The sequence below is a fragment of the Miniopterus natalensis genome, chromosome 6, assembly GCF_054644295.1.
Source record: "Miniopterus natalensis isolate mMinNat1 chromosome 6, mMinNat1.hap1, whole genome shotgun sequence".
NCBI classification, from domain to species: domain Eukaryota; kingdom Metazoa; phylum Chordata; class Mammalia; order Chiroptera; family Miniopteridae; genus Miniopterus; species Miniopterus natalensis.
In genome coordinates, this window is record NC_142086.1 from 46,015,326 (window position 1) to 46,028,670 (window position 13,345).

Consider the following 13,345-nt stretch of genomic DNA (forward strand, 5'->3'; position numbering starts at 1 on the left):
CGGGCCTTCCCCAGGAAATGCTCTTGGGGGAGGGCCAGAAGTCTGTCATCACCCCCAGTGGTCTGGCCTCAGGGGCTGAGAAGGGAAATGCTGGGAAGTGGCTCCTCCCCAGCTCAGGAGAATATCCTCACCTCACCCCAGAGCTTGAGATGTGGTTGCTCTTCAGCCACTGCTCCCTCCACGGCCCTGGCTCGGCAGGAGGCAACCAGAGAGCAGGTCTGGCAGCAGCCCCTCTCCTAACCCAGGCCCAGGCCCCCCAGAAGGATGGGGAGAACAACCCAGGCTGGGCTTCTGGCTCTCATTTTAGCTTCTTTTAAGTTCAGTGTCCAGAGCTTGTGCCCAAGAGGTTCACGGTGAGGCGTGGCCCTGGGAAAGAAGATGCTACTCGGCAGGCCAGTCCCCCCCTCGCACATGCTCTCTTCTCAAACCCTCTCTCAGCCTGTTACGTTTCCACTCGCTGTGGCAATCTGAAATCGCTGAGTATAAAGTCAACCTGGAAACCCTGTCTTACGGGGTTCTGGGTTCTGGGTTCTGAGGAGGCCCAAGGGTCCGACAAAGATTTAGAGGTCAGAGATCAGAAAAGAAGATGTTAGTGTGTGGGGAGTGGTGTGGGAGAAGGAAAAGAAGTCTAGTTTCTCTCAACAGGGAGTTCAGGGTGGGGAAGAGTCGGGGAATTTGTGACCAGGATCCTTAACTGTAACAGAAAGTGGGGGAAGGAGGGAAAACCAGCCACAAATCCTCACTGCCCCCCAACTCACACCAAAGCCCCAGGAGACCGAGGGGGGCTGGCCACACCCTCAAGCTGCAGGGCTCCTTCAGGGCCAGTGGCAAGAGCATTTCCTATGGCTCCTGGTCTAGCTGAGCAGAACTCCTGTCACTCAGAAAAGGGCTTCAGCAGTAGGCTGAAAAAGTCAGCACTGGGAAAGGCTGAGATCCAAATGCTCATCTGTAAGGCAGTCGCGGTTGGGAAAGGTGGTTTTTCTCACCCACGTGATGTCACAGTGGTTAACTGGGTGCCAGGTTGGCCCACAGACGTCTACTTTACATAAGTTTAAGACCAATAGTGCTACTTAAACTATACTTACTCTACGTGTAACTTTGTTTTAACCGGAAGATACACTCTGAATCCTACTTGGGAATTACCTGGCCCTATGAAGGAAGGGTAAGGTGGGCACTGGAAGCGACAACCCTTCAGGGGCTCAGCAGCAAGAGGACAGTGGACAGACAGTACATTAACACCTCCCAGCGCAGGAAAGTGTGCTTGCATTTTCCTGAAAAAAACGGTAGGTCTGAGTCAAGAACTTCTTGGGTATTGAGAATTGAGGTAGAGAGTAAAAGGGAGGGAAGTTCAGGGATCACCGACAGTCAGCTTGGGGTGTGGAAGCGGCTCCTAGCCCACAGCTGTAGGTGCTGTACTCACTGTAACTCGATGATTCACAACAGCACAGAATTTCACAGGCCCACTTGGGCTCCTCCAATTACAATCAGGTCGTAAGGCTGTGAGCAAAGACCTACTGCCGATTCTTCTCTGGGCCTTCTATCCAATTCAGTCTGCAGCTCTACGCTAAGCTCCATGAGCCTGGGAATTTCAACTGTGCGGCCTACTGAAAAGTGACATCAGTGCGCATGCTTCTCCCGTCTCCCCACAGGGAGCACAGCGGCGGGATCGCCCAGCCAACTGGATGGGTGGAGAGCATCTGCACCCACCCAAGCGAGGTGCTCCGATGGGACCCGGGGTACCATGCAGTCAGAACCCACAGGCTGAGTTCCACTGAGCACTCACAGCTCACAGGGACCAGCTTATGAGAGTCAAGCTGGCAGAGGCTGTCTCTAGCAGGATGGCCTTCTCCACCCTGTATCTCAGGAGAAAGGCACCAAACTCAAGAGGCAAGAGGCGGGGAGCAGAGCCGGGCACGCCAGTGTGGTGTGGCTGCCCGCCTGAGGCCAGTCGGCTCCCGAGGCCTCAGCGGGAAAGGGCGGGGGAGGAGGTGCGGATCAGGAAGAAACTGATGACTTACATTGTACGCATTGATAATCAGCTGAATAATATTTTTGGAGTCTCCATGTAAAATCTCCACCGTTGTTCCAGGTATCAGGGCTGTAAAATTCTTGGGGGGAAAAAAGAAAAAAGAAATAAGCCCATCTGCCTTTCCATACCATCAGAGGGAACCCTGCTCTAAAACAGTGAGGGGACCCACACTCGCCTGCCACTCTCACTCCATAAACTGGAGAGGATGCCACAAGGAAAGGAGGAAAGAACTGGCACAGGGAAACAGGGGCCCTGCCGTGGGCTGTGCAACACTCACTCCCGAAGGCACAGATCTATTCCTACAGGATAAGCCATGCTCCTTCTTGGAGAACCCCCACCCCCGATGTGACAGACAACTCTGAAAGTCCATCCTCCAAGGTCAGCATAGTCTACCATATTTCCTGCCATCTCTCCCCTAGTCTACACAGGTATTCCCAGGATCAGCTCAAGGATGCCCTCAACCTGTTCAGCAGAAGCGACGGGAAATTTTTCAAGGGCTCACTGCCTCTTTCCCTAACAGGGAACCGCGATGTGAATGGTGCCCTGGGGTATCTCTGGGTGAAGTCCTACAACAAAGCAGGCAGCCTTGAAGTAGCTGCCTTTTGCCTGTCAGTTGTACTAACACCTGAGCGTGTCGCTTGTTAAAGTAACAGAAACATCTAGAAACATCCACCCCCCTCAGCCTGCCTTGGACTCCTCCCTGAGCAAGGTGTCCCTGGTTCTGAGCAAGGACGGCTTAAGCCAAAGTGCATCTTCCCTCCTGTGCACACCCAGCACAGTGTGCGCACCTGAGCCTCTAAAAATGCTATTTGTAAAAGGACATGTTTTATCCTGCTATCGCCTATGAAACAAAAAAAGAAAAATAATCCTCTTCTCTCGTTTTCATCTAAAATTGATTCGGACTCAAAGAAGATAAAGAGCTCAGGGACTTGTAAATGGCATTTTATCGGCAATAACCTCAGGCAGGAGCAGTAGAAAAACGTAATTAAGACAAAGGCTCTTTGTGGGTATTTAGAGCGGAAAGGAGAGGGGACCAGGGATGGCTGTTCCAGGGGTGGGGATGAGGTTCCCATAACCTCTCAATGCCGAGATGTCGGAGGCGAGCTGGGCTTTACGTTTAGCTTACACGCACTCCCTGAGACTCGGTGGAGGGCCCTAGTTCCCAGTGTGATCGTGGGAAAGAGCACATTCACGAGGGAGCTTATGATGGTCCATGGGATGACCCGAAAATAGTCTCTTTTAGACAGAGCAGGTTCATACACAGACTGCTCTGTTCACTCAAGACACTTATTGTTTCCTGTGGAAGTCCTGGTCTCCCGGACTCTGTGGGCAAGGCAGAAAAATTGGGGAATACTGGAGTCAGTGATGGAGCCTGCTTCCATGCCTTCATTTTCTTTCTGTACATTTTCATTTTATGTCGTCCTCCCCCATGAGAGTGTGCCCCGTGTGTTTCCATTTCATCATCTGAAAAGCGGGAATTCATATTTCCCAAGTTTTTCGCAAGATTAAATTACATACGATATGTTTAAATTCCTTGTAAAGGTAGGCACTGCTAGGTGAACTGCTTAATACTAGTATTTTCACCAGAACAAGACAGGGCTATAATCCACCCCTCTGGCTCTCCCCGCACACAGAGTAGGGCCGTGAACACTCCTCGCCCACATTCTAGTCTCCCATTCACCTTAGGGTCAGCATGGCCCCCAGACTCAGGACACCAGCTTCCCTCACTCCCTTCAGGTGTACCTTGTAGAGCATATAATGGTTTTTCGTCACTGCAAAGATGAGGTTGATGTTGTTCTCTGCCAGCTTCTCTCCAAGCAAGGCGAGGGATGGATAGTCCTAGGGCCAATGCAAAAGTCAAGGCTGTAACATTTCAGGCAGGCTGAGGTACTACCAGGCTCCAGCATGCACTCAGTAACTCATCGCTTCCCATGAAAAGCACCTTCCCCTGGCAGCCCCTTCATCGCCAAGCCCATCAGCAGCTTCCACTGAGGGAATGTGCAGAGGATACCCTCCAGGAAAGGACCTCTGGCACCTGCCAAATTAGATGCACCCCTCCCACCCCAGAATGGAGAAGTGATTCATGGAGGTTTCCCTACCTTTCAGCAGGGAAGGGGAAGAGTTGGGAGGTCCCCCAAAAGAACAGCTAGCACATCCTTCCATCTACCATCAGCACCCACTGCCTTTCCTCTGTTCCTTAAGACCTTCCTTCCCGATCTCCTTGTCTGACTTTCCCTTTCCCAGGCCTCACGATTGGGCCTGCCAATGCCCCCCCCTCCCCCCATCCTGCCGAGTCCTGCTCATGGCTCGGAAGGGCAGAGAGGTTGCTGACCTCTGCACTAAAAGTTAGGCCATGGCAGGGGATGGGGTACAAGCAGGGAGGGCAGGAGGAGACTGAGAGGCACTTTAACAATGTCCTGAAGGATTTTAAGGGCTAATGATGGGTACAGGGACCCATATCAGTTCTGTAGTTATCAGATTCTACAGCATGAGCCCTTTTTCCAGACCCCACTATTTTTGGATAATATGGAAGGCTTGGACACTGGACAAAATGGGCTTATTTGGCAAAGAAAATTAGAAAGAATTCCTTTCTAGTCAGACACCAGAATGGATTTGGGAAGGAAGAAGGTATAGATTTATTTTATTTTTAATTGAATAGTACTTTAATTGAATAGATCTTGGTAACTGTTGGGTCTGGGTGATGGGAATGTAGGAATTCATTTCACTGGTCTATTGATCATTATATATGTTTGAAATTTTACATAAATTCTTTTAAATTATATGGCCTTGGTCGTAGATCGTTGGGAGTGGAAGGTCCCTGGGGCCTCCTATTCCACACAGGATGCCCTCGGCCCCACTTCTGACACTGACGGAGCCCAGTGCCTCCAGGAGCTGCTCCTAGAAGTTGGGAAGCTTTGGCTTGGCTTGTCCTGTAACTTCTATCCCAGATTTGGTCTCTGCAGGAGCACAGTTCCCACCCTCCTGTAAGATCACCTCTCCTCTTTGAGATTTATCCTGTCTCCCCAGGTCACCTCTTCCCTCAGTGAAACACTCCCATTTAGGTGCACAAGGGCAGAAAGATGACCCAGCAACAGAAATGCCTAAGAAATGCTCTGAGTCAATGAGGAGTTCTGGAAGGCCAGCTGGAGAAGATGGAATAATGAAATCCAATCCCAAAAAAGGATGGGAAAGTCAGTGAGCAGAGGGTCAGCTGAGGATTTCATGGCCAGGTGAGCCCTTGGACCATGGGCATGGGCAGGGTCAGAGCAGAGCTGGGGTCCCGGCCCTCACCATCTGGTTGGACGCAGTGTACTCATTGGCCTCGTTCAGGTGGCACTGGCCATCGTGCGGCTGCACCAGGCCCCCCAGTTTTCCATCGAGTGCGATGTGGGGCACATCGTCCGTTGTGAAGACAAGCAAGTGCAAGGCATCCTTCCGCCAGCCAATCTTCTCCTGAGGAACAGAGATTTGATGGGTGCAAGGCCACCCTGCCCAGGGCTTCGGACAAGGCACTGGCCCATCTCCAGGGGACATGGTCTGAATCAGAAGCATTCATTCCTGTGTACCTGGGGACACTCACAAAACCACTGGAGAGGAACCCCACAGAGCTCAGAAGAGACACAGCCTGGACTGGGGAACCCTAAATACGTGGAGATACATTTCCCAGGCTTGGGCATCCAGGTCCATGTGCCTGGAGCCTTCCCTCCAGCCCATCGTTCTCCTCCCTGCTCCTTCCAGTTCACACCTGAGGGCTGCCTCCCCTTCGAGCCTCACCTGTTCTCCCCTCCCCAGAACAGCCCCTCTTCCTCCGCAACCTCTCCCAGCACACTTGGGTGGGCGGGCTTGTCTAAGGTGACAAGTAAGTGAATACTTCAGTCCTCAGGTTAGACTGAATCACTCAGAATGGAGTGCTCAAATGACCAGCCGACAATCTGTCTGTAGAGCATTTGGTAAAATCTGCATCCGTGCTGGCAGGATGGATCTGCCATCCATGCCAGGAGTGTGAACCACTCCCATCATTAACTAAACCACTTTGGTGTTTTAGTTCAATCAGATAAGCTCTTTTCTACCTTTACTGCTTTGCTACATGAAATACATCCACTCTTCAGTCAGAGGCTCAGCTAAACATCGTCTGCATTGCAATGGAAGGTCTCTGTTTTTAATGTTTAGCCACTACGGCCCCCCCAACATTACACAAAAACACTCCCATTCATTTTTATTAGGAGCAGCTAGACCCTGACACAGAGAAACAAAAACTGAGATATGGTTGCCGTCTTGCTAACAGTGAAAGGGCATCCCAAAACACGCTGGTAGCAGGGTGAACATGTGAAGGGCTTAAACACTGTTGAGAGTTATCGACCCATGCACACTGGGTACAATAATCAAGACTGGATCCACAGACTTAAGTAAAAGCTATCGCTCTTATGGCAGGTGAGGGGTTGAGGGTTTCTTCCTCTCTGTCTTATCACCATAATGATGGATAAAATAGCCTTCAAGAGCTGTGCTGTTTTTTTACTTGCTCCAAAAGCAGCATGGAAATAAAATAAAATAAAAATCACAGAAAGTCAGAGTAACATGAGGGAGAAAGGGGTTTGAAAAGAGGCCAGCGAGGACTGAAAGCCAGGAGGCCTACGCCGAGTAAGGAACTCAGTCTTTTAGGGAATCAGTTTCCTTGACTCTCAACATTCATCCAACATATACTCGCTGACCTCCTACTGTGTGCCAGGCCCCAATGAAGGCACTGAGTCTAGGCAAAGATTTCTTAGATAAGGCAGTTCACAGGATAAAATAATTGATGAATAGGACGTCATCAAACTTGTTGGATATCAGTCGTTTGTTACTTAAAAAACTTACAGTCAGCCTTGGCCAGTGTGGCTCAGTGACTGGAGCATGGGCCCACTCACCAAAGGGTCACAGGTTCAAGTCCCGGTCAAGGGCAAGTACCCGGGTTGTAGGTTTGATCCCCAGCCCCAGCTGGGACATGTGCGAGACACAACCAATCGATGTGTGTCTCTCACATCACTGTTTCTCTCCTCCCCAACTCTCTAAAAATCAATGTAAAAAATATCTTCGGGTGAAGATTAATAAAAAAAAAACAAAAAAGGAATTCTGAGACATGCACAACAATATTTTTACCAATAGTGACGAAAAGGGAGAGATATAAATATCCTACAATTCTGGAACAGTTAAGTAAATGGAGATAACTCCTCTATGGCCATGAAAAGTACGAAATTATGTGTAAATATGTATGATGTAAAGTGTAAAACGAAGAATACAGTGCTGCAACTGCAAACTATACAGGAAACAAGCATTGCTTTCTACTAAAAGGACAACAGGACATATTGAAACAAAATACACCATAGTAGTGGGGTTGGGGTTAAGCTTACGGGCGATCTTTTTTTTCTTTTTTCCAAATTGTCTTTAACTAGCAAGTACTACTTTTACAAGACAGCTCTGAATGGTGGCTCTGCCATTTAGCTGTTTTTCCTCTCCTCTTCTTCCATGCCAGCTTCTTGAGGGACTTGTGGGGACCTAAAGGAGGGTGGTAGGGGGAGATAGAACAGCGTGGAACCTGGGTGCCTGGATACGAGCACTTGAATTTTGTGTTAACCCAAATTACCTGTGTAGCTTTGACCAAATTATTTAACACCTCAAAAGCGTTCTGCTTGTCAGTAAAACGGGAATACTAATGCCGAGCATTCATTGCTCACCTCCATTATTCCATTTAATCTTCACTGCAACCCCTGTGGGGTAGGTACTGCCATCCTGAAGATGAGGAAACTGGCATTCAGAGACATTACGTAACCAGCCCAAGGTCGCTGAACTAGTAAGGACGCGAGAAGCTATATTCAGATTGCTTGTCTCTTCCCACTAAGCTAAACTACCCGATCACGTAGGGAGAGGAGGGGAGGGGTGTGTGTGTATAATAAATGTGACAACTCGTGAAAGGACACAGTAGGCTCTCAACTAATGACTACCAGAACCCAAATAAGTGCTTGTTGGATCTAAGGGTTGAATCTGAAATGGAAACAGCTCCAGAAATGAAGAGTGGCAAGGCATAACAATAATAAATTCTGTTTTCTCTGAAGTGGGCCCTGGTTATGTAAGTGATGTGAGCAAACTTGGCTGAGAGGTTGGGCTACAGAGAGTGAGTCAGGATGGCCTATTTACTCACTCAGGCTTTGGGGCTTGGAGATTTTACAAGTGGTGACTCCACGAAGAATTTATATTCAAAATAACTTTCCTACTGTCTGCCTGGTCAGCAGAGCTATCTGTTTTCAAGTCTTAAGTTCTGTACCCCATGTTTGGGGCAGAGGGCAACAGTGGAAAAGTAAATTTTTATTTTTTTAAAAAAAAAAGGCAAACACATTTTAAAAAAAACAAAGTATAGCATAGGGGCCAGAGTGTGCGAGCTTTGGAACAGACAAGGCTGAGTTCAAATCTTTGTTTTGCCCTAACTGCGAGACCTTAAGTTAACCTCCTCCCCTCTCTCAGCCTCTAGTCTGTCATCTATAAAATAGAGATAATTCTACTTTGCAGGGTTGATGCTAGGTTTAGACATAATTCATTTAAAAGTACTTAGCACAGCCCGGCCGGGCGTGGCTCAGCGGTTGAGCATCAACCCAGGATCCAGGCGATTGGGGTTCGATTCCCAGTCAGGGCACAGGCCCGGGTTGCGGGCTGCAGCCGATCAATGACTCTCTCATCATTGATGTTTCTCTCTCTCTCTCCCTCTCCCTTCCTCTCTCTGAAATCAATAAAGATATATTTAAAAATTAATAAATAAAAATAAATAAAAGTACTTAGCACATAAAAAGATCTGTAATTATTATTCTAAGACTAGTAATAATTTTTACATTTCTTCGCTTATCCTTTTACTATAGTTGTTACAGGGACTATGAAGTGGTACATACCACAGAGTTTAAAAGTTTTGTATTAATTAAAACCACAGTGAGATTCTACCACACACCTAATAGAATGGCCAAAATTAAAAAGGTGAAACGGGTGAAGGGGGTGGGTGTCAAAAGGTACAAACTCCCAGTTATAAAATAAGTCATGGAAATATAATATACAGCATGTTGACTATAGTTCATAATATTGTATTGCATATTTGAAAGTAGCTAGGAGAGTGGCTCTTAAAGTTCTCACGACCAAAAAAAATTTGCAACTGTGTGGTAATGGATGTTGACTGGATTTATTATGTGATCATTTTGCAATATATACAAATATCGAATCATTACATTGTACTCCTGAAACTAATATAGTGTTATGTCAATTATATCTCAATTTAAAAAATTAAAAAGACTAACCACACCAAATGTTGATGGAGATGTGGAAGAAATGACAAAGATGTTCATCACCTTGACTGTGATATATATACACACATAATATATATATCCCACAGGTGTGTATATATATGTCAACATTTTCAAGTTGTACACTTTCAATATGTATAGTTTACTGTACATCAATTATACCTTAATAAAGCTTTTTATTTTTTAAAAGAAGGTTTGATTCGCTCAGAAAGTTATGTAAATATAATAAATCACATGAACAGATTGAGCATTAGTAATGTGCTGGGAAAAGCACTTATACATGTTACTTGTTCTGGGGCAGCATCCGCACAGCAGTGAGTGGCCTGGACTCAGATGTCTGGCAAATCCCAGTTCCCCCCACACCTGCCTCAGCTTGTCTTTGTGACCTTAAGCAAGTTACTTAATCTCTCCCAGCTCCCGCTTTTCAGCTCTAAGAAGGAGATGAGAAGAGTACCCATAAAATAGAGTTGTTGAGAGGATTAAATAAAATGGTGCACCCAGCTCCGTACCCGAGCGTTAAGTAAACAGTCAAGAATTGACAATTTTTGTCATCGGTGTTCCATGCAGTTGAAAAATCTGTGACTTGAGTCTGCAATCCAGAAGCACATAATCTTATCTTTGGGTTGCAGGGTTATGGGTGAAATTTATGTTAAATTTTAAGAAAAATTTAAAAAGACCTAAACTCTTCTCCATGTCTCTGAGTAAAAACAGAATTTTTAAAAGCCAATTTCATTCAAGATGAAAGAGGTCACCCCTCAGATGAAAATGTCAGGGGTAGGCGGGACGGAAAGTTGCGGGACTCAAGTCTGGCCAAGGCTGCAATTCACTTAACTTCTCTTTGTTCCCTGGTCAAATCTGCATCAAATTCACCACAAGGTCTGTGTCAGCCTTTAAACTTCCCTTCCCACACTCACTCCAGGAGGTGACTTTGTCTTTTTTGTCACCAACAGAGAGGAAGGTAACAAGACTTGCCTCTTGCCTGTTCCATCTCTTACAGCGTCTGACTCCACAGTCCCAGGATGCCCCGTAAATAAAGGGGCCACCTCCTGGCCTCTCCTCTGACCTTACTGAAGAAGTGCTCCTCCTTCCCCCAGGAAACACAGTCCCCAAATTCCACCCTCTTTAGAGAATTTGTTCAGTGATCAGTCTCTCTGTTTCCTTTCCATGTGCCTAAAAATCCTCTCATAACCAGCCCTGGCCAGTTAGCTCAGTTGGTTAGAGCATTACCCCAAGGCTCTGGCTTCAATCCCTGGTCAGGGCACATACAAGAATCATCCAATGAATGCATGAATAAGTTGAACAACAAATTGATGTCTGTCTCTCTCTCTGCCCCTTCCTTTCTCTCTCTAAAATCAATAAACAAAATTTTTAAAAATCTACTCATAACTCATTTTTAGTAACCCTTCTTTTGACTCAGCTACTCTGCCAACCTCTCATCACTTCTCTTTTTCTCTCCCTCCTCCCTCCCTCCCTCTCAAGACTAGCAGACTTATTGCCTCTATTTCCTCTTTTCAATTCCTTATGATCTGACCTTTCCACATGACTTTTCCTTTCCCACTCCCTCTCCCAGACAGTGGTTCTCAGTCCCGTCGCCCTGCCTCACACTCACAGTGGTTCTCAGTCCCATGTCCCTGCCTCACACTCACAGTGGCTCTTAGTCCCATGTCCCTGCCTCACATTCACAGTGGCTCTTAGTCCTGTCTCTCTGCCTCGTGCTCGCAGTGGTTCTCTGTCCTGGCAGCACTGCAGGCTCCTCTAAGGAGCTTTCACCACGCTGGTGACGAGGTTCTCATATAACTAGGTTGACCTGCAGCCCTGTCACCAAGGTTTCTAAAGCTCCCCGATGAGTCTGTCCTGCTGCCAAGGCTGAGAACCTCGTGCTGAGGTTCTGTCACCAGCCCCACAGGCATCCTCAGGCCTCGCTCTTGTGGCCTCTCTGTTGAAGACCAGGGCCTGCTGCGAGCCCCTCTGCCCTTGGCTTCTGGGACCTGGCACGGTCCAACTCCCCCAGGCCACTCTGGCTGCTTGCTGACTCCATCTCCCCTCTCAGCACTTAGACAGAGCCAAAGGTAACACTGTCCCCTGTAGAGATTTATCCAAGTTTGTGCATCTGCCTGGAAAACTGAGTCACATCCGCCACCACTTGATATTTCTCCTGAGCTCCACTGCCAGGTCTATGCCATCACCTGGAGCTCAGCTTCCCTGAAGCTGCTGCACCAACTTCCCTGCAAACTACCTGCCCTCCAGGCTTCCTGCTTCTGCAATGGGACTATCAAATGCCTGGTCAGGAAACCTCTGAAGTACCTTTTCCATCACACTGTCCTGGCCTCCCAAGAGCATCTGTCCAGCCCCAAATTATCATAGTCCATATTCCCATAACCTGTGTCGAGCTGCAGCTTGTGGGCTGTGCTGCACCTTCCCCTGCCCTCCCTAAACACACCTGGTGAGCAGGAGAAGCCCCAGGCTCACCTCCAGCCTGGCTACCAGCCTGCACTCTGCCACCCCAGGGTGCTCTGTAACCCACGTTACTCCAGCTGGTGCAGGTGAGCCAGATACGTGGGTAGGTGGCCATGCTATGTGAAAAGCAGCCATCCATGGGCTCTGGGCATGTGTCAGGAGTAATGAGTGGCTGTGGGAGCCATTGCCATGCCCCAAATCTCTGATTCTATCCAGGTTGCAAGAAGCAAACCCTCTAGTTCTGTGGGGGCCAACCAGTTCAACCAGGGCTGGGGCTGGAGAGGACTTTCTTAGAGTAGGAACTCAGCAGAGTATTTGTCCAAACTCTGCTTTGTGCTCAGAAAGAGCAGGGATCTGGAGCTGAGGGAAGAGAAGGGGTACAGGGCCCAGTTCCAGAATAACAAGAGTACCGCCAGGCACATACCCAGCACTCAGTGAGGACTGAGCAAGTGAACCATAAACACGACTGGGGTTGGGTACCAAAAACCTCCCTCACAATGTCTACAAGTCTTAAATCACTTCACTCCCAATTCCACCAGCTATTTAATATGCTCTGGAATCTAACAAACATCTTTTTAAACAATTTTTTTAGTCCTTACCTGAGGACATGCTTTTATAGATTTTAGAGAGAGAGAAAGGGAGGGAGGGATAAGGGGAGGGAGGGGGTGGGAGAGAGAGAGAGAGACATTGGTGTGAGAGTGAAACATCGATCAGCTGCCTCCCACACGTTCCCCAACTGGGGATCGAGCCCACAACCTTGGTATGATCCCTGACTGGTAATCGAACCTGCGATCTTCCTGTGTACAGGGCGAGGCCCAACCAACTGAGCCACACCAGCCAGGGCTCTAACAAACATCTTCATTTAAACATAAATATGAGAAGCACTAAAAAGCTATCATAAGTAAAAACATTTAATCAAATTACCTGCCATGTGCAGAGCTTTGAGAAGACTAACGGAGATTGCAGAAAGGGTGCCGACAGTGCCACGGGGGTTGTTACAAGCTCAGGAGGGTGGGCGAGGGTGAGGGGCCAGGGTAGCCAGTGGGGTGGTTATGGAGGATCTGGGCAGCCAGGCCTGGAAGTCAGTCCCAGGGATGGGGGACTATGAAATGGTGAAGAGGAAGTGGTCCATGAAAAGGGGAAGCAGAGTGGGGATGGAAGACCGGGCCTTCCAGCCTTTGAGAAGACAGATTAAAACTGGCTCCTTCCAAGAGTGAAGACAGACTTGCTGGCTTGTTCATCTCTAGTATCTGGCTCTGGAGTGTGGGGCTAGGGGAAAGAGAAACGAGGGCTAGGGAGCAAGGATGTGGTTTTTCTGTTTGAGGACATGAGCCTCCAGCCTGTGGGCAATTTGGTTTCTGGGGTCACTCAGGGACTGCAAGATCTGAGAAAGGAGGAAGGTCACCCAAAGGACCAAGAACAGAATTCCACCCTTCCCTGCCCACCTCCAGTTGGTCCCTGGGTCCTCTTGTACAGCTGCTCCACACCACCCGCACTTTTACCAACATGCTAAGGGGGAAGCCATTAGGAGCCAGGGAAAGCT

General features: G+C 48.2%; 1 protein-coding gene across 1 annotated transcript in view; it reads right to left on the minus strand.

Annotated features, from left to right (window-relative positions):
- ITGB5 (integrin subunit beta 5) overlaps window positions 1–13,345 on the minus strand; it is a 102,453-nt gene that overhangs the window by 39,203 nt on the left and 49,905 nt on the right. Inside the window, exons 6-8 of the mRNA XM_016200119.2 lie at window positions 5,321–5,482; window positions 3,773–3,868; window positions 2,019–2,108 (exon numbers count right to left, since the gene is read on the minus strand). Coding sequence (XP_016055605.2) covers window positions 2,019–2,108; window positions 3,773–3,868; window positions 5,321–5,482 — 348 coding nt within the window. The remainder of the gene's footprint in view (window positions 1–2,018; window positions 2,109–3,772; window positions 3,869–5,320; window positions 5,483–13,345) is intronic.